The sequence below is a fragment of the Acomys minous genome (genome assembly GCF_964271855.1).
Source record: "Acomys minous genome assembly, chromosome: 1".
NCBI lineage: Eukaryota > Metazoa > Chordata > Mammalia > Rodentia > Muridae > Acomys > Acomys minous.
The window spans coordinates 23,355,001-23,379,667 of NC_140483.1; the positions used below are offsets into that span (position 1 = coordinate 23,355,001).

Consider the following 24,667-nt stretch of genomic DNA (forward strand, 5'->3'; position numbering starts at 1 on the left):
CCAGAGCTTTCTGCCAGCTGTTAGAAGAAGCACCAGTGCTGACAGTGTCATTTCCTTGTGGGAGAAAATAGGGTGTCTCTTTTTGTGTGTGTGTGTGTGTCGTCATTGTACCCATAGACCTCTAAGAGCCTTGGGTGTGGGAGTTAAGTGTGCATGGTGAGGGAGGCCGAAGTGCCTTCCAATTGTAGGAAAGTTTAGCTCCATTTTGTGACTTTGTTTTTGTTGCTGTTTTACATTTGTTTGTTGTTTGTTTATGTGCTCACTCAAACATGTACAAATCACAGAGCAGGTCAGAGGATAACCTGCAGTAGAGTTTCTCTCACTCCATCATGTGGGCTCTGGGAATTGAACTTAGGTTACCCGGGTGGTGGCAAGCACCCCACCCACTGACTTATCTCAGGCCCTAGATTTTGTGTTTTATTTGGTTGGCTTGGCTTATTGTCTTTTGTTTGTTTGTTTGTTTGTTTTGCTTTTCTTCCTCTTTGAGATAGGGTCTCATTATGTAACCCAGGCTGGCCTGGAACTCTTCATGTAGACCAGGGTGACTGAGAACCCATAGAGATCTGCCTGGCCCTGCTCCTAAAGCTCAGATTAAAGCCATGTGCCACCATCCTCAGCATATTTTGTTTTTTAAAGTGAAGGAATTAAAATACATGGCCAAACATCAAACCCTGACCTGTAAAACTACAGGTAAGATTAAGAAACCCAACAAGGAGCTAGCTGGGCATCTCTTTCTACACTTGGGTGATGGATCCTATCTGGTCTCAAGAGAGAGTGAATCCAGCAGAGAGGTGGACCACAAACAAGATGTCGTCAACTACAAGAGTCTTCTCCAAGCAGGAGGCCCCTGTGTTTGGCTTAGCAGGCAATTGAGGATCTAAAATTAGGGCTGAGGGGGAGGGAAGGGGTGGTCAATGTGTTTGACCTTGAAAACATGGAGACCTGAGTTTGATCCTCAAAACCTATATGAAAAGATTAGGCATGGTGGCGTGTGCTTGTAATCCCAGTGTCATACAGATCCCTGGGGTTCACCAGCTGGCCAGCTGGCCTTATCGGCAAGTTCCAGGCCAATGAGGAGGCTTTGTCTCAACAAGGCAGCCATCTTCTGAAGAGTGACACCTGAGGTTGACTGCTGATCTTCACATGCACGTACACAAATGGGCACCCAATCCACACATCCACACCCAAAGATAATAAAACTGAAGGTAGAGGAAATGACATAGTACCTGACAGAAGTAGGTACTTGGTATTTCCGCTTTAATTTTGTTGCTATAAAAGAGGGAAAATGGAAGTATGTAAGAGAATGTGAAAGGAGCACCCTTGAAGGAACCAAAGACGGAGAAGTGGTTGAGACTGACCTGTGTGGGGGGATGGTTTGCCCTATGCTGGGTCTTTGTTTTGTTTATTTGCTTGTTTGTTTGCTTGTTTGTTTTTACTCACTGGACATCTCAGTCATAGCCCCCTCCTCCATCCCCCATCCCCCATCCCCTACTCCTCCAAAAAGGGGAGATCCCCTCCCCACCTACCCCAGCTCATCAAATTGAGTCAGAACTGAATTTGGCCTTTCCCCCTGTGGCTTGGCAAGGCAGTCCAGTCAGGGGAAAGTGGTTGAAAAGCAGGCAACAGAGTCCATGTCAGAGACAACCCCCAGTCCCCTTACTAGTGGGACCACATAAAGCCTGAGCTGCGCATCAGCTATATCTATGTAGAGGACCTAGGTCCAGGCCATGCATGGTCCTTGGTTGGTGCTTCAGACTCTATAGGCACTCTGGGCACTGGTTGGCTCTGTTGGTCTTTTTGTAGAGCTCTTATCGCCTCTAGGTCATTTTATCCTCTCCCCCCCACCCCCACTTTTCTACTAGATGCCATATGTTTCACCCAATATTTGGCTGTGAATCTCAGCATCTGGATTGAGCCTCTCAGAGGACAACAGATTATTGTTACTAGTGTCAGGGATTGCCTCTCTTCCATAGCGTGGGTCTTGGGTTAGGCAAAGCGTTGCTTGGGCATTCCCTCAGTCTCTGCTCTATCTGTTCTATCTTTATCCCTGCATATCTTGCAGGCAGGGTAAGTTTTGGATCAAAGTTTCTGTGGGTGGGTTGGTGTTCTCCTCCCTCCACTAGGAGTCTTGTGTAGTTAGAACGTGTCCTCTTTTGCCTCTAACTTCGGCCAAAGTTTACTGGCATGCCTCTTTAGCATGCGAGTGGCTGCAGGAGCAGCCTTCACTTTCAGGACTTGTTCTGAAAGGGGTGCCGCTGGAAGGTGTGTTTACTCAAGTTCAAGTGAGCGGAGGTAAATGCAGGTGTGGTCAGTAACTGTGGCTGGTTCACCTCTCCTGGTCGGCATAAGGCCAAAGTCAGCTGTATTATGAATTGCCATGGCTGTTTTCTTACCCAAGGTCATTTTAGTTCATCCAGACTGCAGCTGAACAGAATGCTGCAGTCCCGGGACAAACTGAGTTGGAGCCATTCCCCAGGTGCCTGCTAAGCAGATCCAATTCCATCCACCCCTGGTGTTCATGCTGCAGAGCTGGAGGGCACTGTGTTAGGAAGCTGAGATCCTGTTCTAAGGCAGACGCCCATCCCCATCCTTCCACAGACATACCCCCTTTGGTTTTATTCTCCATGAGCGTTGGATTCTGGCTGAAGTAGACTTTTGCTCTCTCCTGTGTAATTGCTACCCGGGTTTGCCCTTCTTCCAGGCCCCCATGATAAGAAGTGGTTGGGCAGGGCAGAGTGATTGGGGCTGGTGGATGGGGCCACCAGGCTGAGAGATGTTTGGTGCTGACACCAAGAGATTATTCAGCTGTGATTCATAGCATGTGCTGATAATAAACCGAATGATGTACTACCTTGTCTATAAGAAGCAGGTTGCTAAGAGGTATCAGCATTGTATGCAGAACAACAGGACAATTACCAGAATCTTGGTGGAAGGGAGAGACTGTTGATAGTTAGAAACTGCGTGTTTACTTGTATTTATTATTTGTATGTTTACATGGATATGGAGGACAGAGGACAACTTCATTGAGTTGGTTCTCTCCTTCCACTTTTATGTGGCTTCTGGGGATTGAACTAAGGTCACCAGGTTTGCTTGGCCCAGTGTCTTTACAAGCCAGTCTGGGTACAACTTGCTATCTAGCCCAGGATGACCTTGGCTTCTGCTCCCCCTGCCTCCACCTCCCAAGTGATGGAATTACAGGTGTGTAGCACCACACCTCCTGCTTGGCAGGCAAGCACTCTTCCAACTGACCTACACCCCCAGATTGGAATCTCGTGAGATCAGATTGCTAAATGACGTGGCCAGGGAAAGAAGGTTCTGGATTCCTGGCAAGGTTTTCAATGTGGGTTGTCTTTTTTCCCGCTGGACCTGATTCCTTTGATTCCTATCAACATGCTCACTGTTGAAATAACTGACTTTTAGTAGCTCATCGAGGAGCTGGGTGACTTTAGCTATGACTGGCTGCTGGTGTAGTTGGAGGTCTTGGCTCTTGGTCTGAGGTTACTGATAACTTTAGTCTGTATCATTTCATGTTTGATTGAGAACTTCCCAGGTTAAAAAAAAATTTATGTGGTGATACTAAGATGGAGGCCAAGTGGAAGTGTTTTTATGTGCTCTTGTTTTGGTTTGGTTTTTATACAAGGTCTCATTCTGTTGCACAGGTGAGCCTGGAGTTCACTATGTGAACCAGGCTGGCCTCGAACTCATGCCAACCCTCCCCCACCAGCCTCTTGAGTGCTGGGATTACAGGCATGGGTCTTCAAGCATCTCAAATGGTTTTACTAAACTGGAGGAGGACTCAGAATGAAGTTCATTAGGGAAAACGATGAACTAGACCACTAGAAATAAACATAAAAATAGGCATTAAAAATGGTTATGACTGGGGACACGTAATGGAAAGACTGAGGGCACAGGCTGCGCAAGTGTTCTACAGCAGTGCAGAATGGTCATTGGAACAGCCTGTCAAGGGCTTCAGATATAAGTGGAAAACATAGAGATGTGAGGGCAACACAAGCTGTAGGAGTATCATTTGTCTCCCTGCCCCCAATACCTTCCAGCTTGCCAATCTTCTGACTGATGAGACTGTGCGAGACTGTCCAACAAGTAAAGGAATTTGGGCATGGAACTCATTCACAGTTATCTTTGTTGTTATTTTATTGTTATTGTTATTGTAAAAAAAAAAAAAAGCCCTGGTGTGAAGGCTGGTTCTGGCCCTTAGTGTTCACTGGGGATGGAATGGCCCAGTGACATTTGGTTGGACACAAGGGATACTTGCCTGACAATGAGTCATTCAGTGGCAGGATGGATTATTGAGGGAAGGTTTGGTATATAGAGGAGACCCTCAAAGCAGGATATTATTTGTATTTGATTGGAATGGCTTAGGTCCATCTTCTTAGGAGGTTTTAGGTTTATTGCCTTGGTCCTAGGTGGTGGCCAGGTGGGGAAACTGATGATGATGCAGGATGCTGCTCATAGCTGGAGGTTCCCCCAGATCCTCCCCTGCAGTTTTCCACACGCCCATACATCCCCCGAGGTACTTGTTATCCCATGGACATCTCCACAGCCCTTGTTGCCAGGCCGGAGGCCAGCTGTGGTCCTGCAGACAGGCTGGTCTAATCGGAATCCACTCCTCTGTTCTCTCTTTGCAGTATGAGTTTAAAGCCAAGAACATCAAGAAGAAGAAAGTGAGCATCATGGTGTCCGTGGATGGTGTGAAAGTGATTCTGAAGAAGAAGAAAAAGGTGAGTGACTCTGAACCAGAAACTGGTAAAAAAAAAAAAAAATAGGCATGGGATACTGTTCCCTTCTGGAACATTATCTAGTAGTCTCTTCTTCAGCTGGCAGGAATGTTGCTAAAGCCACAGCTGGAGCAGAGAGTGAGGCAAAGGCCAGTGGCCGAGTGGGACTGTTGCTCAGAGTGAGTCTCCATAGCTCATAGCCTGGGGGTCATTTCCCAGCATCCTAATGTTCAAAGCCTCTTCTCCATCTGAATACCTTTAAGTGTGTGTGTGTGTGTGTGTGTGTGTGTGTGTGTGTGTGTGTGTGTGTGTGTGTGTGTGTTGAGACAAGGTCTCACTTGGGTTTGCAGACTTCCTGCTTCAGGCTCCTGGTCACTGAGGTGACAGGTGTATTGTCACACCCGATCTATCTGAGTCTCAGTAGTCGAACTAATTCCACATAAGCGATACTTATTGAGCCTTCCTCAAATGAAATCCAAAATGCTTCAGAATATGAAATTGTTGGGGTGTCAAGTCAGTACTCCAAAAGTTTCTGATGTGGGAGCATCTCAGAGTTCAGGGTTGCAGACTGGTCAAGCCTATACAAGTATTTTCAGGTTCGTATCCCCCTTCCACCAACCCTCTGAGATATGAAACTTACTAGTGTTACAGGTTTTGGATAGAGATCAACGTGCAATTAGTAACAAGTTTCAGAAGGGGAGTGTTGGGATCCAGACCCAGGACAAGCGGCTGAGGTACCCAATTAACCTCGCCTCCAGGTTTTCCCAGCGTCCCTCAGTCCCTGCTATTTACAAGGCATGGCTGGCACACTGCACCCTCTACTCTGTACTTTCTAGCCCAGAGGTTGGGCATTCCCTCCCCCAGAAGCACTTCCCTATATAACCCAAACACTGATAGCGCTCTCTCTCTCTCTCTCTCTCTCTCTCTCTCTCTCTCTCTCTCTCGTTATGTGTACTTCCTCTCTCCTCTCTCTCTTTCCTCCCCTTTCCTTCTATCCACTTTTCTGTCTCCTTCTGCATGGCGACTTCACTGGCCCCTCCTGTATAGTCAGTGAACCTACCTTAGAGCTGCCCCCAATAAACCCGTATTTATACTTTAATTTGACTTGAATTGGCTCATTTCATCAGCGGAGAATACCTATCATCTAGTGCCGTGACTGGGATTCGAACCGTGGTTGCTGTGGCTACAGTGCAGAGAGAGTACTAACCACTAGTGATCATGGTGAGCCACACACTCCATCTGCAGAGAACTCCTATAAGGGAGTACATGGGAGGAAAAGCTACCCGGAAGGACACTCAGCCCCACCACTGGTGCCGTGCAGTCCTTATCTTATGTGATGTGTGCCTTTATTTCACAGCCGCTGCCACAGGGACATCCTCGGTGCCTCCTCCCTACCCCCACAGATCTGCACATTGCACAGCACATTGGACAAGGCATGGGAGAGTGCGAGAGTATCTTCCTTCAGGAAGTGCTTGGGTGAGGGAGTTGATGAAGCAAGTGGATGCCTACTAAGTCCCTGGAATTGAAATTATGAGTGAGATGATGTTAAACTTGAGTAAGATCTATTTCTGGAGTTGGGGGGAAAAACCAGTACAGCCCACATTCCCGGTTCAGGAAGACTGGTTTCTGTCATATGTGTTGGATTGCTTTTCCCTCAGCCTTTCACATGAGGGGAATTGGGGGCTCAGCACTCTCCACTGATACAATCACTTCCCAGGTGATAGGATGCTTTCACACCCATTGTCACAAACAGCCCTTCAGCAGTCACTGTGACCATTTCCTTGCCTGGTGATTTCCTCACAGACTTTCCTCACCCCTGGCCAGTACCTGAGTTATTAGTCTTTCAAGACACAAAATCCAGGGAGCATTGTAGAAGTGGGGGGGGGGGGGGAAGGGTGCGCCACGCGGGGCTTGGTTTGTAGAGGTCTAAGAATGGGAAAGAGTGCTCCGAATTCTGTCTTCTGGATGTGTTGCTGAAAAGGAAGCCATGAGCCTCCTGCAGCTGGAGCTGCCTTGTGCAAGATCTGTACAAAGACGCAAAGGGCATGAAAGTAGGAGGGAGACTAAGAAGGAAGGAAGAAGGCATCAATGGGAACAGGAAGGAAGCAAGAGAGGGCAACGGGGTGAAGATGATCCCGGTGTGTGTGTGTGTCTAAGAAATAGACAAAAAAAATTAAAAAGGAGAAAAATACACAATAAACTTAGTCCTCTGATCTTAAAAAAGTATCCAGACTTATAGCTTTGAAGTTATGACCGTCAGGATGCTGTCGTCACACTGACCAACTCAAGGTGGTAGATGTATAAAGTAGACCAGTGGTCCCTTAATCTGCTCTGAAACAGAATTATCTCCAGGACCAGAGATTATCCTGATAAGCATATATGTCCTACCAACTGAAGGCAAGCCATATGAAAAGGCAAATTAGTACAGGGTTGCTGGGTGGACACAAAACTGGGCCAGGTCTGCCTATCTTATAGTAGGAATTTTGGGTCCACTAGATGTTTATCACGACCTTGTTGGGGAAAGGGAGGACACAGTTTCTCAAGTCTGTTGGACAGTCCTGGCCAAAGTTTCCCTTCATGACTCTCTGTTCATCTATGGCTAACAGTCCCCAAGTCTCCCTGCCACCCCACTGTGCATATATAGTACTTCTCGTTAGGCCCCTGGGAGCTATTATGTCCCCTGTAGATCACTCAGTGTACCTCTGCCATCGTCCACTATGGAATGTCCTAAATGGCTAGTCTTTATTTCCCATCCCACTTCCAGCCCCGCCTTGTGTGTGTGTGGTGCCAGCTCCATCAAGTATTGAAAGACAGGCTAGATCGCACACTGACAAGGGCCACAGGATGCTGGGGTGTTACCTGGGAGAGAAGCCACCCCATCTTTCCCTAAGCACATGAAAGCTAAGCTAGAGCAGCAGCTCCCCGAGGGAGTCCTGGGGACATTGTGACTCACTCTGAAACTGCATGCTTGGTACTCTCTAGTATTTGCCCTCCCGCCCCAGGAAGGAGGCAGGGTAACAGGTCAGCCCTAGAACTGAGTCTTCCCATGCCTGCTTGGGAAAGAGGAGCCTCCTATCTTGTTTCTCCCACCCACGCCTGGTGTCCATTTCAGGGCCGGGGCTGTGGTGTGGATAATGCCTTTAATCACTGTGTGCATATTCTCCCGCCTCTGGCAGATGACTGTGCATTAGCAGCAATCAGCCTTTTTGTCGCCTGCTTCCCACGTGGCAGTCCTTGTAGCTGAGAGTGCTGCCGCCAACCTCAGGCACACACACACTCTCTCTTGTAGAGTTGAGAAGGGCGTGACGTGCCATGATGTAAATAAATGTTCAGTTTTCTACAAAGAAATAGAACAGTCAGTGAGTGCCAGGGGGTGGCCGCCACGGTTAGGGCCTGACCCTTTTGCCAACAACCCAGAGCAGCAGCACAGCCCATGTGCAGCCTGGCATTCCTGCCCGGTGCTCAGTAACTACCTTGTAAGATGTTGAATAGTCCTCTCTTCTGCAAGAAGCATTTTGGTTTTCATCAGGTCAGTGTGACATGCTGGAAGGAACTCTTGGCAGAGGCAAGAAGATGTGGGTTCTTGTCCTGGCTCCCCCACTTCCTGGCATATGTTCTGGGCAATTCCTTTTGAGATTTTGACTATGAAGTGAAGATTCGGCCCCAAAGGATTGTAAATTTTTTAGTTCAGATCTCAGCACGAGCTGTGGCACCATGCTTTTTAGCGCTCACATATAAATCCAGGTCACCTATGTACTCAAGCCTCTGACAACCAACTCGGCTACAGAAAAGGCAGACAGACCTCAGGGGCTACTGGTTAGCTACATGGTTCCGTCTTCTGGGCACACTCTGAGGTCACACACCTCCCAAAACAGCCATCCGGCCCCCTTTTTGTCTTCAAACTCTCCATACATAACTCAGCAATGGTGGTCTTCCCACCAGAGGAGACATGTTTTAAAGGGGCCCCTGCCTCCTAGTGAGCTTCATAAGGGCTGGGCTATCTTTGTGTGTGAGCTCAGCATTTTTCCTGGATAGCCTGGCATTTCTAGAATGTTGTCATTAACTGTGGCTCTTGGCTAGCTGGATGAATGAATGTTATTTGTGTGTGGTGGTATCATTAAATCCAGAAGAGATTAGCAGTGGGCTATAGTGATGTCTTAACATGTTGGTTTGGGTCAGCAGACTGTTCTCCTTTTCTGTCAGTATGTCAGTTTCAAAGGCTAATGAGGGACTGGAGAGATGACTGAATTCAGTCTCTATAACCAGCATAAAAAAAAACTGAGCATAGGGCCTCGAGAGGGCTCCATGGACAAAGAACTTGCTGCTCAAGTCTTAAGGACCAGAGTTCAAGATCTCTGACACCTGGGTAGAATCCAGACACAAGTGTTGCCTGTCTGTAGCTCCAGCACTCAGGACACGGAGACAGGGGTCCTGACTGGCTAGACAGCTGGAATCAGTGGGCGGTGGCTTCAGTGAAAGACTCTGCATCAATAAAGAGAGAACAACAATTTTTACATGAACATATATGCAAATGCACACATGGTCACCCATACACATGCAAAACATACATGCACATACCATGTTTACATGCTCTACCACAAAAATAAATCGGAGCTTGGCACAATCCCAGCAATGGGAAGATGGAGACAGGTGCATCTCTGCGTCTTTCCAGGGCCAGTTTAGCCTCCTTTTGAGCTCCAAGCCAAGGAAAGACCCTGTCTCAAAAACTAAGGTGGGTGGGTTCCTGCTGAATGGCACACCTGTGCAAGACACACACACACACACACACACACACACACACACACACACACACACACCACACACTACACACCACCAGCCAAAGAAGGATCAGTGTAGAATTTGTTCAGGAAGCTCAGATGGCCATGCACACCCCACTAGTGTGGGCAGTGGCCAGATACACTGCAGCCCTCTCGTTGGCCCTGTGAAAACCATCTTTTTGGTTTTGTTAACAAGCATCTAGGAAGGCTCTCTTCCTGAACTGATGCCAGCAGATAATGAATCTTAAGTTGAATTAGTATCATAAGCTCGGTTGCTAAGATAATTGGCTTTCTTTGATGTCATCCAATCAGAACATCATTTTCAATGTTCAAGGAGACCCAAGTAACTATCTTTTCTGTGTATCTAATCATGGTTATTTATTATAATCCCAGAATCAAGTAGATATCTTTTCTGTGTATCTAATCATGGTTATTTATTATAATCCCAGAATCACTGTCTAGCGCCATTTGCTGGGGCATAGAATCCTGACTAAGATTAACCTTGAACTTCATCCCAGAGATTTTTCTGTTAAGCACCTCAGGTCTGTGTGATCTCTTCGGTAAACCACTAACTTTGCTGGGATCCCTTTAGGTAACAGATTAGGATGGCTTCCACCATGTTCTGGGAACTATAGCGTGGGTCCATAGAGGAATTACAGGTATGTGTGTTTCATTGTGGTGGTGTTTTGCTTTTGCTCTCTCTCTCTCTCTCTCCACCTTCCAACTGGTGAAATAACATGTTAGAGAAAGCATGTTCCCTTCTCACAGGTGGGGAAGGAGAAGGGGGAGAGGGAGAGAGAGTGTTGGGCACAGCATGTATGTTTTGTAGGTATGTACACATGCTCGTGGAGGGCAGAGGCCAAAGTTGAGTGGCTTCTATCACTCTCCACCTTATTTTTGAGGTTTCTCACCGATTCCAGAACTCATGGATTTTGCTCGGCTGATCCCCTGCCTCAGCTATTCTCAGTGCCTTTTGTATGGGCACTGGGAATCCAAATGCAGGTCCTGTGTATGGAGCAGGCACTTTGCTGACTGAGTCTCCACAGCCTTAATATAGCTATTTCTTTTTTTTAATTATTACATGTGTGTGCATACATGTATGTTATTTGTCTGTCTTTCTGTTTGTCTTGTCTGTCAGTCATCTATCTAGGAATCCAAACTCAGGTCCTTATGCTTCCATACTATCTATGACTTTAGCCATTGTCTCAGCCCAAAATGAAAAGTTTTATCGTGTGTGTGTGTGTGTGTGTGTGTGTGTGTGTGTGTGTGTGTCAGGCTTGGTTGCAAATGCCTTTACCATTGAACTATCTTGCTTTCCCCAAATTAACCACTTCTAATGACACTGTGTTTACATATAAGGTCTTGGAAAATTGCAGTCGAGTTGTTTTGGAGAGTGAATCCAGCACCTCGCTTGTGCTAAGGCACGTGCTGTACCATTGAGCTATGCCTCCGTCCCCACAGTGGGGTAACTCATCCCTCTCCCTACCTGAAGTGAGCCTCTCATGAGGAGGGAATGTGTCTTCTGTACCATGCTATTTCATCTGCTTTGGAAGGTGGAAAGAGAGGGAGCGACATGACGGCAGTAATTGCACACTAAGATGATAATGGGACCTGCTGCTAATAATAGTGCGAACTAGCATCGTGCACCTACGCTTTCCTAGTGCCGTGTGATGCGCTCATACTTCCCAACTCCTCACATGTCCCATGATGTGAAGACCGCTCTGGTGCTCTGCCCCGCCCCACCCTCATTTGTTACTACTGTTCCAGACCTGAGGCGTGAACTCAGGACCTTACACACACCAGGCAAACATTCTACCACTAAACTACATCCTCTGCAAAATGCAGTCTTTAACTTCTATCACAAGGCCATCGCCTCACAGGGAAATTAATCTAACTGTCCAACTGATAGTGTTACTATGGAAACAAAGAGTTCTTTCTGATCTAATGGCAGGCGGGGGGTGGGGGGGTGGGGGTGGGGGGGGTCCTTGGGGGAGGGCGCTCTCAGAATTACAGAACCAGAATTTAGAAGGACTTCAGAAATGACCTGAAATTGATTAGATGTGGCTAGAGAGGATGAGAGCTAGGTCACCAGGTTGTTAGTGACAGGGCAAGAGTGAATCCACAACCCAAGCCTAGTACAGTTGTCTTCTGGTTGGATCATGTAGGGCTTTTATTTCGGCTAGTTTTAAAATAGTCACATAAGCAGTTCCATTCACTGTGGGGGTCCATTAACACTTCGGTTTTGAAATGCACCATCCTATAGCCGTAGATTACCCTGAGTGTGGGAGACAGCTTTATTTTCAGTCTAATAACTATTCACCTAAAAGCATGGAGAATATGTCAAGCAGAGTTTATGTAGCGTCTGGTTTATATAGCCTTGCTAGGCCTTTTATTTTTATTTTAAAATAAGTCACCATTGATGTCCGGTGAGTGAATAATACCAGACTTGAGGCTTTAGAGCCTGCTTACCTATGATCTCCAACAGGGATAGCAAATAAGTACAATATACGTTCCTTCTCTGCTTCTCCGTTCTTAGGAGAGGGCTTCAAAGATACCATATAGATTTCTAACAGTCAAAAGGAGAGAGAGGACCATGATGCTGATTATTCTTGACTTTGTTTTCTCTCGCTCCACTTTTCTAACCAGCCACCTCCGAACCAGACCTCACAAAATATTTCCTGGTGTGAGCTTTTGGAATGGCAAAAATGACCATGGCTTTTCATGGAGGACTTGAAGTTAAATTCAGTACATAAAGGAATGAAGACCCTGCATCCATGCATGCACTTACCCCAGTCAGCAAGCTCGCAGAAGCACTGCAGGCCCATCATCCCCACTCTCTGTTGGAAGCCAGACCTTCCTGTGGAGCAGTGGAAAGGAAAGGATTTTTATTTCATCACCTGATGTGACAAAGAAAACAGAGCTTAGAAGCAGAAGATAATGGGGGCTATTTACAACAGGCCTTGGGGGGAAATCATTTGTCCTCTGAGCATCCCTGTTCATCTTTGAAGTGGGAGGCCAATTTTGATGTGTAAATGGGGATGTTACACGGAAGCCCCTGACTTAAAAAAAATATCAGTGGGACCTAGAGCTAGCTCAGTCAGTGGAGTATTTGCCTGATGTGCATGAAGCCTTGGATTTGATCTGATCTGCGGCAGCACAGAACCCGGCAGTAGTCCTTCAGACGTATTGCTTAATATTCTGGAGATAGAGAAGTGAGGATTACAAGTTTAAGGCCATCCCTAGCTTTGCATAAGTTCAAGGCCAGCCTTAGCTACAAGAGATACTGTCTCAAAACAAAAGACTAGAAACCGGTGGGGGTGGTAATTGGAGAGATGGCTCAGCAATTTAAGAGCATAGGTTGTTCTTGCTGAGGACCCAGGTTCCATTCCCAGCACCTACATGGTGGCTCATAACCATCTGTAACTCCAGTTCCGGGGGGACCTGATGCCCTCTCCTAGCTTCCACAGTCACTAGGCATACACACAGCACACATACATGTGGACAAAACATGCAAACAAAATACATTTTTTAATTTTAAAAAAGGCACAACAGGTTTTTTCTCCCATAACAACTAGGAAACATTTGAGAATAAAAATTGAGACAGGTAAAAGTGAGTTCCCTCTGTTTTTTCTGATCTGCCCTATTAGTCTGAGAAGAAGCAAGTAGCAGGCAAAGACCTAGAGGGAAAACGTAAACAGCATCTGGGAAAGGCTGATGACTGCCAGGCTGCCAGGACCACTTGGCTAGTCACTCAGGTAGCCTTAGGACTAGCATGCGGTCCCCAGAGGCTTCCCACCGTTTCTGGGAGGACTACATTAGTCTCTCTCCTCAATGACAGTATAGGAGCAGCCCAGCTATGCATGATCCCTGCTTGATTTATTTAAAAATAATTTATTTATTTTAAATTTGATGTGCATTGGTGTCTTACCTGTATGTCTGTGTGAGGGTGTTGGATCCTTTGGAGGTGGAGTATAATAGACAGTTGTGAGTGGCCATGTGGGTGCTGGGAGTTGAGCCCGGGTCCTCTGGAGCATCAGCAGTGCTCTCTTAACTCCAGCTTCCCTGCTTGATTGTAGTGGTGGCCTTCAGGGTGCAGCAAGCAGGCACTGGGTTAGTGTCGTTCTGTAACTGGAACCTACTACTGTATGCTCTGTGCCCACTCCTTCCAGCTTATGGGCCAGAGCCTTCCTTGGAGTTGAGTGATTTTAAAAACTACTAAGGAAGTCCGGTATAGAGGGACCGGATCCTACCTTTGATCCTACCACTAAGAAGGCAGGCAGATCGCTATGCGTTTAATAAGAGCCAACCTGGTCTGTGTAGTAAGTTCCAGGCCAAGCTGTGGCTACGTAGTAAAAGCCTGTCTTAAAATAATCAAATAAATAAAATAAGCATAGACAAAATGCTTTATAATAGGGAACTTACTTAGAGAGGTGGTTAGGCTAGTAACCTTGGGCTCAGAGCACCCATAAAAGGCTCCGCAGTGCCCTTGGAGGCAAGCGGGGGACAGGAATCAAAGGCAGGCAGGCGGCATACACCTGGAACTGCAGAATGGGGTGTGGCCAGAGGCTCGGTATTTGGATGCTCCATCAGGTACCTGCTCCACCCTCACGGCTTGCCTCCTTTCTGTTCTAGCTGCAGAGCTACTGAGAGGTGGCTGTTATTTCCTGGGGACTTGGCAGCCTTGCCTACCATCCCTTCTGCTGTTAATGCTTGCACTCCCAGAGGGGTCACAGGATCCATGTCTGGGTTGGAAGGGGGCTGAAGGCCACCAGCCCTGCTGCTTGCTCCTCCATGCTATCAAGGACATCCTGTCCCCAGAGGCCACTGCTGCAGGCTTAGAGGCCTGTGCCCCCTCCTCTGTCCTTCTCCTCCAATCTAGACTGGGGATGTCTTCATTTCCTGCCTGGATCCGAGACCACAGCTGGGCCAGGATGGAGAGTCACAAAACTAAAAATGTCCTCACAGCTACCAAGAATTGAAGCCCTATTTTCAAGTATTTATGTAGGGAGGGAGGGAGGGAGGGAGGGAGCAGGAGGCTGGCGATGGGTACAGCTTGGAAGTTCTGTGGGCTTGCTGAAGATGGCCAGACTGTCCATAGTGACTGTTCAGTTCTACATCTCTAGCCAAAGCTTGAAACTAACCTTAATTTGTAATCATGTAAAGCCCACTCTTTCTTCCCATTTTCATTCTCTCATTACCGTCACTACCACCACCACCACCACCACCATCGTGATCTTGTTATTTTTGTCCATGAAGAGTTATTTCCATTTGGAAAAGTAAGACGGAACTGGCTTGTTTGTATTGTCGCCTATTTGTCTTTAAAACATTCCCAAAGTAGAGGAGATAAGAGAGCAGTCACTTCAGACTGAGGAGACTTGAATACTTCTTCAGTTAGGCTGGGGGCAGACTGCAGTGGTAGTGTGCTGCCGGAGTCTTTGGGTTCAATCCCCTGCGCTGCGGAAACAAAGCCCCACTACTGACCTGTGTGGAGCTTCCCCTGGGCTAAGCCATTCCTAGCAGTGTGTTATTTCTAAATTGTCCCCCTCACTGGGGTCAGCATTGTTCTAAGAACCAGGAGGATTCAGGCCCTCAGCTGACCAGGCTGCTAACTGGGAGCCACACCTCACCCTGATGAGTCCATGCTTGAGAAGGTGCATAGGAAAAGCACCAGGTGGATGACAGTGACTAGGGGTGCAGAACCTTCCGTTCTGACGCTCTGTGAGTATAGTTGCCACATGGAAGATACTGGGTTTAAAGAAAAACAAAGAAACAACAACAACCAACAGTAACAAAGCCCCTTGCATTTAGGTATTGAGTAACCAAAATACTGGTGAGGCTGTACTCGCCCCAAACCCTTTACCTTGACCATTTCCTGCTCTCTTCATAGGTTTAATGGGATTTTTCAGAAAACAGAAATAACTAGGTGGACGTATTGTTAAGGGTTTTCCTTCCTTCTAAGGATATGTGGATGTGCGGATGGCTCCTGAAATTAATTTCTGATTTATACAGATGCTGCCAGTGTTGGTTAATCCCCGTGAAATTCATACAAGATGCCTGGGGCCTGGCCTTGCCATCCTCCTGTCCCAGAATGCCAAAAAAGGGAAATAGCTGCTCTGCACTGTTCTTCCTCTTTAGTCCTTCCTGTTCATGAAGAGGTTTGTTGCATTCTCTAGAGTTGCAAAGAAGAGTCCTCCCTGGTTTCTCTTTGACACTGGAGGAGCATTGCTGGGCGGGGAAGAAATATAATCTTAAACACACAATCTGGTTTCAGTCTCAGCATCACAGCCATATTCAGCAGGTCACAGAAACCATCTGCCGTTATTGGGGCTCAGAACCTGGAAACCAGAAATTAAATGGTTGTGGGTGGAGGTTTCTTTATGCCTCATCTATCCCAGACTCAAAGCTTAAGCTGGCAACCCAGATATGCCGTGGAGGCACGTGGCAGCCTGCCCTAGCCAGGAGAAAGGAAAGGGCCAGCTTGGCAAGGCAGAGCACTGTTAAGCACAACTACTCTTGTAGGCAGATGCTTAGAAAAGACAACTATTCTCCAAACCCCCACCACTAGGTCAACCTGGCTAAATAGAGGCCTGACACCCCAACCCCCACTGGTGGGCTCCAATCAGGCATTGGCAGAGAAGCATGAGGTCAGGACTTGTATCCTTGTCAGCTGGTAACATGTGTCTTTTCCCCGCACCTCACCTTGTTCCCTGTGTGACGCCAGTGAAGGCACTTAGGATGGGGGGTGAGGGGGAGGGTTCGCACCATTGCCCAGGCATAATGAGACCGAGTAGGCATGCAATAGTGGATGGAGGACACGTGTAAGTGGGCACCAAGCACTCTTGCCTCTGTGAGCCAAGCGGGGGAGCTGCTGCAGCAGCAACAACCACAGGAAGTGCCCTGAGTGTCTGCAGAGGCCAGAAGGAAAGCCACCATTGATAATGGGGTGCCTTTCTCTTTCCCCTGTTGGGACATTGTTGCTGTGGGATGATACAAAAACAAAATTTAAACGAATCTTAAGTCTTTTTGTTTGTTTGTTTGTTTGTTTGTTTGTTTTTCAAGACAGGGTTTCTCTGTGTAGCCTTGTCTGTCCTGGAGTCACTTTGTAGACCAGGCTGGCCTCGAACTCACAGCGATCCGCCTGCCTCTGCCTCCTGAATGCTAGGATTAAAGGCATGCACCATCACGCCTGGCTCCTTAAGTCTTAAAATAATTTAAAGGTCCTAGGTTTCAACCAAAAGTCATTTCCCATAGAAGGAAGAAGGATAATCTACATTATAAAAAGCCTGCAAATAAAGAACATCATACACTGAAATTAACCAGAGTGCTACACATCTCAGTGAGCTTTTATAAGGTTAGAACAATCATTCTGAAGATGCAAAGATGAGAGAAAAATCTCACTCTGAGCAGAAGACCGAAAGCTAATTAGTTAACACCCGGATGCCAGAAACGCTAAAGTTACCTGACAAAGAGTTTAAGGAGACAGTCATAAAAATGTTTTTATCAGCAGTCATAAGTACTCTTGTTTTTATTTTCATCTTGAGATCATGCCTTATTTCGTTGCCCAGTCTGGTCAGTGATCCTCCTGCCTCAGTTTCCTTTAGTACTCAGGATTTTACATATGTGGCCTCATATCTGGCTTCTGTCTTTGAACAAATAAAAAAGTAGGAAGTAGGAATATAATAAATTAGTATGAACCAAATAGAAATCTTAGAACCCAAATATTTGACAATTGAAATGAGCTCAACAGAGGGGCTCAGAAACAAATAGTAGGTGTTTTATACATTTTGCTGATTGAGTTGAAAGTACGGGCAGACTATAGATCTGTGACTACAGATGTGGCTTAATTTAATGCTCATGTCATAAAAAAAAATTCCACCCCCACATCAAATTACATTTTAAATATAAAATTATATGCTGCTATTTAAGTAGTGCTTCTAGTAAACATTTGTGTGTTGAAAATAGGCATCCAAGTATTTAGACTTTAAACTTTGAAAATATTTCTGTTCCTCAGCTGGAAACCAGCATCAATGGATGCCAGTAGGGTTCTGAGGCAAGTAATGGATGTGGTGAACCTAATGGGTTCAGGGTGGTGGGTGTTGTGACTAGAACACAGAAAGGAATGTGTTTCTCTCCCATGCTGATCGGACCACAGAGAAGCAGGGTTTAAGGAACAAGTGTCATATGTTTTTAAAATGTCAACTATGGTAGCAAAATGTTTGGAAAATGTAAGAGCTGTTCGCCAACCCTGAGACTTAGTGTAAAGAAGTTCTGAACCTGCTGTGTTTACGTATCTGAAAGGGCTCTTTAAAAAATTGTCTCCTCATTCTGTGGTGTTCTGAATAGGCCATTGAGAATGTTGGAGGGTAGCGAGGAGTCATTATGAGAAAGACTCTTTAAACAATAGTTACCTTACAAACTGAAATGTTGTCGGTAAAACTGTCGAAACTGAAGAATAGTGAGTGCTTGTAAATCAGTCTAACTTGACCTCCAGTGTTGGGTGATGTTTACATCTTCAAGAACATCAGAGTGCGCATGTCAACAGCTGTGACCACTTGTACAAGATCAAGCCAGCCAAATTCCCAGCATGAGGTAGAGAATCCTGAACTTCCGTCCTCAGCTGAGAGACTGTTGGCACTTGATGGCTGATGGGAAAGAGTCAGTTGTATGCTCCCATATAGGGTGTTATACCTATGCCCATGCAGACGGCACTAAGTGGAATTGGTGCATACAAGTAAACAAACACGTGATGTTGGGAGTGCAAAGTGGAAGATAGGGGAACAAGTGAAAGGGAGGAAGGTTTGATCAAAACACATTACATGCATGTATGAAATTATCAAAGATAAAAAAGAAACTTTTAATGGGAAAAAAGTATGTGTGGGGAGAGGGAACGGGAGGGAGACAGAATATGTGTGTTTCTCTGGGTTAAGCTGCTTGTTGCTGATGTTACTCTCTGGGCCTGAACATGGTCTTCTGTAGTCTCCTGGAGAGCTTCCAAACCCCCATGTTTTGAGAGTGGCCAGCCACCCTGTGCCTTCTATTTAAAACTTCACCTTGCTAAAAGACCTTATTCATCAACGCAGTGTTTCCCCCGCTCTCTGAAGTCTTTTTGTTCATAGATGAGTGCAGTCTCCCCCCACCCCCAGTTTCCTGGACAACACTGTGTATCTATGACAAAGATCAGGAAGGGTGGAGCAGGATCCTCTGTTCCTGCACTGAGGAGTCAGGCCCGAGGGAAGGTGGTTGGTTGTTGACCTTGGGTGCTTTCCCTCATCGCATTGGGGTGCTGCTCACTTCTTCAGACACCTCAGTTTGAGTCCGCTCACCCCCATTCCCAGCCTCATCTGTAGCTGCTTTAGCAGTCTCTCTTGTGGTCACAGGAAGTTGATCACAGCCAGAATGAATATCCTTTTATGATTAACTGCACATGCACTCGTTCACTTGCCTGATATTTAGGTGAAGGCCTCACATCCCTCCCAGAGGAGTCTGGACTTCATCTCACTTGGTTGGACAGCATCCTCCACACATTTGGAAATGTTATCTTTGCCCCCTTCTTGATTTTTTTTCCACCTCTCTGGATTGATATATGGCCAATTTCCAACACACACACACACACACACACACACACACACACACACACACACACACACACCTTAATTTCTCTAAGGAAATTTAGAGTCTGCATGGGCTCCCATGAGGCCTTCTTGGCTCCTGCCCATCCCCTGTGCCCAGAGAGACACTTTCCTAAAGTGCTTGGAGAAAACTGATCAGACCAGACACAAGACATTTTCCACTTGTCCTTTCGAAGCAATCAACTCTGAGGCTCTTAGAGGGAAGAGGCCAGGAGCATAGTGCATGTGTTTGCATTCCCATTAGTAGCACAACGTATGCCCTGGTTCTGTCCTGAGGACAAGCCTAACTTATTCATTTACAGCTTCTTTTATTGCAGAAAAAGGAGTGGACGTGGGATGAGAGCAAGATGCTGGTGATGCAGGACCCTATCTACAGGTAAGAGCCCAGCCCAGCACTCAGGAGGATGCTGAGTCCCAGGGACCCTTGCTGTCTCCTGGAGCCGTCTCTTCTGCTGGTGGGTGCAGACCAATCTAAATAAAGTACTAATGTCTTTCCCCCTCTGAGACCTGGTACTTCTGTGCATGTAAATATCTTTAAGATTAAAAGTTTTTTTTTTTCTGGTCATAAACTGCCCTGGGGGAGGTTTGAAGGATTTCTCCTTGGTATTTAATTCAAATGGCCACACTGTGATTGGAGACCTTTTCAATTTGTGGTTTTGTTGCTCCTTGAAATTTTGTAATTGCATAGATATTGATCATGAGAAGTGAGATAACCGAGTTATCTCATCCCCCCACACTTCCAATCTCCCAGTGGCTGTCTCTTCTACTCTCCATCCTCTTTAGAATTTGAACATAGCGAAGAGGTTTTGATCATGTGAAAAGCAAAATGTTACAAATAAAACCTACAGTGCAGTGGGTGGCCCAAATGCTTACGATCCTCCAGAATTCATCTGCGGAGATGTTAACCCTCAAGGTGATAACACTGGGATGGGTGGGCATTTGGAGGTCATTAGGTCATAAGGGTAGATGTTTGGGATTAGTGCTCTGATGAGACAGACCCCAGGGAGCTATCAGCTTGCTCCCATCACCATACAAGATCAGGGTACCATCTTAGAACCAGAAAATAGACCTTTTATCAGGCATTGAGCCTGCCAGTCTCTTGATCTTGGACTACCCAGCCTCTCGCACTGTGGAAAGTAAAATGTTAATGTTACAGCTGTCCAGGTTATGGTGTATGATTATTATAGCAGGTTGAACTGGTGCACAGAAGTCGCTTTCACAATTAGATTGGTATGACGTCCATAGAAGCCACATGGCTGCCACCCGTATGTTTTCTCTAGAGAGGAGAAAACCAGTAGCAATAACACACAAAACCCAGGGTTTTCTCCCGCACCATAGCATGACCTTGACTTGTGGCCATCATTCTTCTGTCCTGGATGTCACAGATCCACCCTGTCCCTTCTTCCTGTTTTCTCTACTGGGAAAGTAGTTATCCATAGGAGAGTTTGGAGACCCAGAGTTAATTTTTTTCCCCTTTGCCCACCCACAAATAGTGCCATGCATTTGGTGCTGAAGTGGATAAGGGTTCTTGAAATAGTTGTTCTCCTGTGTTTTTGCAACTTGCTTGTTTGCTCATTACCTAATTTATTAATTCATCACCCTTGCCATGAGACTTTAAGGCTCTTTAAGGGAGGACCTGTTCCCTGCTCACCTTTGTATATATAGTGTCAAGCCTATGCCTGGCTCATATATGAGAGACTTAATAAATGTGCAGTAGGTGGGTAGATGAATGCATTAAATCACCATATGAAAATTAGCATGAGTTATGGTAATTCACTAGAGGGAACAATTACTTTCTATTTGATTGATGAGGAACGGCTTTAAGTAGTAGATTGCAATCAGAACTGGGCTTCAAAGATATAAATAGGCACACCACTACAGTGTGCATTTTGTAAAAGGAAGACATTATTTTATGTGAACATATGGTGTCAGTGTGTGCGTGCCACGTGGGTGTGGGTGCCCATAGAGGCCAGAAGAGGGCAGCAGACCACCTGAAGCTAGAATAACAGTGTCTGATATGGAAGCTGCAAATGTGGGTCCTCTGGAAGAGCAGCAAGTACTTTGAACCCTGCATCATCTCTTCAGTCCCCAGGAAGAGGTTTGTTTTGTGGGTTTTTGTTTGTTTCTTTGTTTTGTTTTTGCACTATATTCATTTTTTAATATATATTGCAGATACTGTTCATGATTTGTTTTGTTGTTGTTTGTTTGTTTTTTGTGGGGGTTCTGTTTGTTTTGTTTTGCTTTTGAGACAGGGTCTCACTATGTAGCCCTGACTGTCCTGGCTTCAAACCTCACACCTTAGGCTGCCAAGCACTGAGGCAGGAACCACTACATCTTACTGAAGCTTCAAATTTTGATGGAAGTCAATTTTATCATAAAATCTTTGCCTGGCTCACAGACTTTCTGTTTCCATCTGCAGTGTGGTAGTTATGATACTTCTATGATTGTGTGGATGAGTCAGTTTGGTTCTGTATGAGGGGACCAAAGCCTACCCCTCCATTTTTCTCCATCCACTGCTGTTTATATTATCACCCATGGAAAGCCAGGTGTCCTGACCCATTTGTTGAAGATTTTTCTTCATCCACTGAACTGGCTTTGCATCTTTGTTAGAAATTCGTTAGTCATGTCTTTATGGCCATGTCTACTCATCTAATCATACCAATTCTTGAAATTTCATGGTAATGGCTCTCCAACTTTCTTCTATTTCAAAGATTTATTTCAATTTGTGTAGTATATTTTTCCCGTCATCTACTCACTCTGAAAAAGAAAAATATAATTTGAGGAGGGGAACATCATTTTAAAATGAAATTTTCTTTGTACCAGAACACACAGACATACTCTCTCTCTCCCTCCCTTACCCACTCCTCTGTCTTACACACACACATACACACACACACACACACAAACACACACATACACACACACATTTTTAACTCTTAGAATTTGATAGGCTAGTCTAGATAATATATTTACTACCACAATGTGGAATTTTATGATTCCTAAAAATTATTTGATATTATCACTTATTAATATAACTAACTGTATCAGGTCTTAGCTTGTGGTGTTTTCTAGACTTTTATGAATATTTACAGTAATTGCTTTGAATTCTATTTTATGTGTCCTTTAGTGGTTTTGTTTGGTTGGTTGGTTGGTTTTTTGTTGTTGTTTTGCCCAAATATAAACATTGTTGTTAACTGCAATTCATTTGAGCCTGTTTGGTTTTTGAATTTTTGAGACGCATGTTGGGTAAGAGCCTCAGGATGACTATGGGAGTATGTGGTAAGGACTTTGTTATGGGATTTAGACTCGCATCGTTGGGTGGTAGTTACAAATAGAAGGTCCAGAAAATGTCAGAGCAAAATCTTTCACCAATTTGCCTGCTACAGGTTATGAATCTGCACATCCAGAAACAGCCATGAGCCTGAGCTAGAGTCTACTAGATTTCACTCTGCAGAGGGGCTGAGTGCAGGATCTGTGGGAGGCTGCTGGCTCTTTGTGGTGATGCTTTTAAGTTGGCAGTAAAGCTTCTGAGATCACACCCGGGCCCACTGGTGTTGGGCAGATTTGACCGTTGTGAAGGAGAGCTGGATACAGGGCATATAAAGTGAGGGTAAACTCCAAAAGCTAACTCAAGAGAGCCATGATGCCCATCCTTTCTGCGTCTAACATTGATGATCTCCAGAGGACAGCTGCTATTTCACTTCCTCTTGGCAAATTTTCCACCAGTTTCTCTGATGGGCAGCCCCAAAAGGGAGCTTTCGAGGGAGGGAGATCCCGGGGCACACAGGGCTAGCTTGGCTGAGGTGTCTCAGGAAGAAAGCACACAGTGGATCCTAGTAGCCAGCTGGCTCTCCCCCTAGTTCGCTGTTGAGTGCTAATGTAATGAGAACCTTTGCTTCCATGTCACACATAAAAGTTACAGAAGAGAGATAGGCCTGAAAAATGAGGAGGGGGAGGGGTTTTTTGTTGTTGTTATTGATGATGATAATGTTATGTTTTGCTTTGTTTTGTTTATAACTCGTTACTAACTTTGGATTCACGTCCATCATGAAAATGCCTAGTCTACCTTTCTTTGAATGACATAGTTCCTAGGATAAAAATAACTTCAATGGTGTACTTACTTATTTCACATTGTGGAAGCCATTGCCTTTGAATTTCAGTGTGACTGCCTGGGACGCGCCTCTCCTACTCTCATTGAGTCCTGACAGAACTGCCATGTTTGACCACATCAATCCTGTGCTGTTTATATTCCTGGCTACTAGAGACTGAGCTACAAACAACAGCCCCCCATCTTTTTTTTTTAATGCTAGAGGAAAGAAGATAATGTGACTGAAAGCCCATGGGAAGCAGACTGGAGTAGTGACCAAGCCAGGTAGAAACCCTCTCCCAACAGGTTTCCAAACACGTCTCAGAAATGACACTAATTGGCAAACAGTTGCTCTGGTAATTTGCAGTGAGGGCAAGTATATTGCAGCATTGATCACAGTTTAAGGAGACGGTCCATTATGACAGAGAACAGATGGAGCTTGAGGCAGCTGGTGACATCACTGGTCACATCACATGCCGCCAAAAGCCAGACAATGCCAAATACTTTGGCTGACCTGAATTCCTTTTTATCGAGGGTGCTGAGCCAGGGAATGGTGTTACCCACAGTAGGCCAGTCTTCCCACCCCAAGTAACCGCCACTGGCATGCCTGCAGGTTCACCTCTCCACTGGTTCTACATCTAATCAAGCTGACAGTTAAAAGCCAGGCAATGGTGGCACACGCCTTCAATCCCAGCAGAGGCAGAGGCAGGCAGATCTCTGTGAGTTCCAGGTTATCCTGATCTACAGACTGAGTTCCTTGACAGCTATACAGAGAAACCCTGTCTCAAAGCAAACAAACAAAAATAGCAATGGAAATTAAACATCACAGGGTCCCCAACCTTCCTTGAAGATTTGTATGTAGATAATGGTTGCTTGGAAAGGGACACACTTTCTTCAGTGGGTTGTAGCCACAGGTAAGATATCCATGCCCCTGTAAAGAAATTCCCACTCAAGTACCTGCAGCAACCCCAAAGAAGGTCTTTGGTTCACAAAAATAAGTAAATAAATAAATAAATAAATAAATAAAACATGTAAATAGAAGATTAGGGTGGGTTAGTAAAGAAGAGATCAGGAGGAGGAGGAGAGGAACAACAAAGAGTAATTGGAACGTATGTGAACATAATCAGAATATATTGCATCTGTGTATTTAAATGTCATAATGTAATAAAACTCATTATGAATAATTAATATGTTAAGTGTATGAGTCAAGGTTCTAGAACAGAACTGAAGTCCCCAAAACAAAACTGGCAGTTTCCACTGTTTTTGATTACCCACCAGAACTAGTTGGTAAGACTCTTTTACTGAAGACACTGGCTTAGTCTTTATGGCTTGCTCAGCCTGCTTTCCTATAGCACAGAGGACCACCAGCTCAAGAGTGCACTGCCCACAGTAATCTGGGCCACCCAGTGTCAATCATCAATCAAGAAGATGCACCAC

At 45.6% G+C, this 24,667-nt stretch overlaps 1 protein-coding gene across 3 annotated transcripts in view; it reads left to right on the forward strand.

Annotated features, from left to right (window-relative positions):
- The window catches only part of LOC311606000 (carboxyl-terminal PDZ ligand of neuronal nitric oxide synthase protein-like), a 306,430-nt gene that overhangs the window by 206,030 nt on the left and 75,733 nt on the right, over positions 1-24,667 (forward strand). For 2 of the 3 annotated variants that reach the window (XM_084796910.1, XM_084796908.1), the window contains exons 3-4: positions 4,647-4,739; positions 19,446-19,519. In XM_084796910.1, the coding sequence (XP_084653036.1) occupies positions 4,647-4,739; positions 19,446-19,519 (167 nt within the window). The remainder of the gene's footprint in view (positions 1-4,646; positions 4,740-19,445; positions 19,520-24,667) is intronic. The other variant, XM_084796909.1, reaches the window with a different exon arrangement.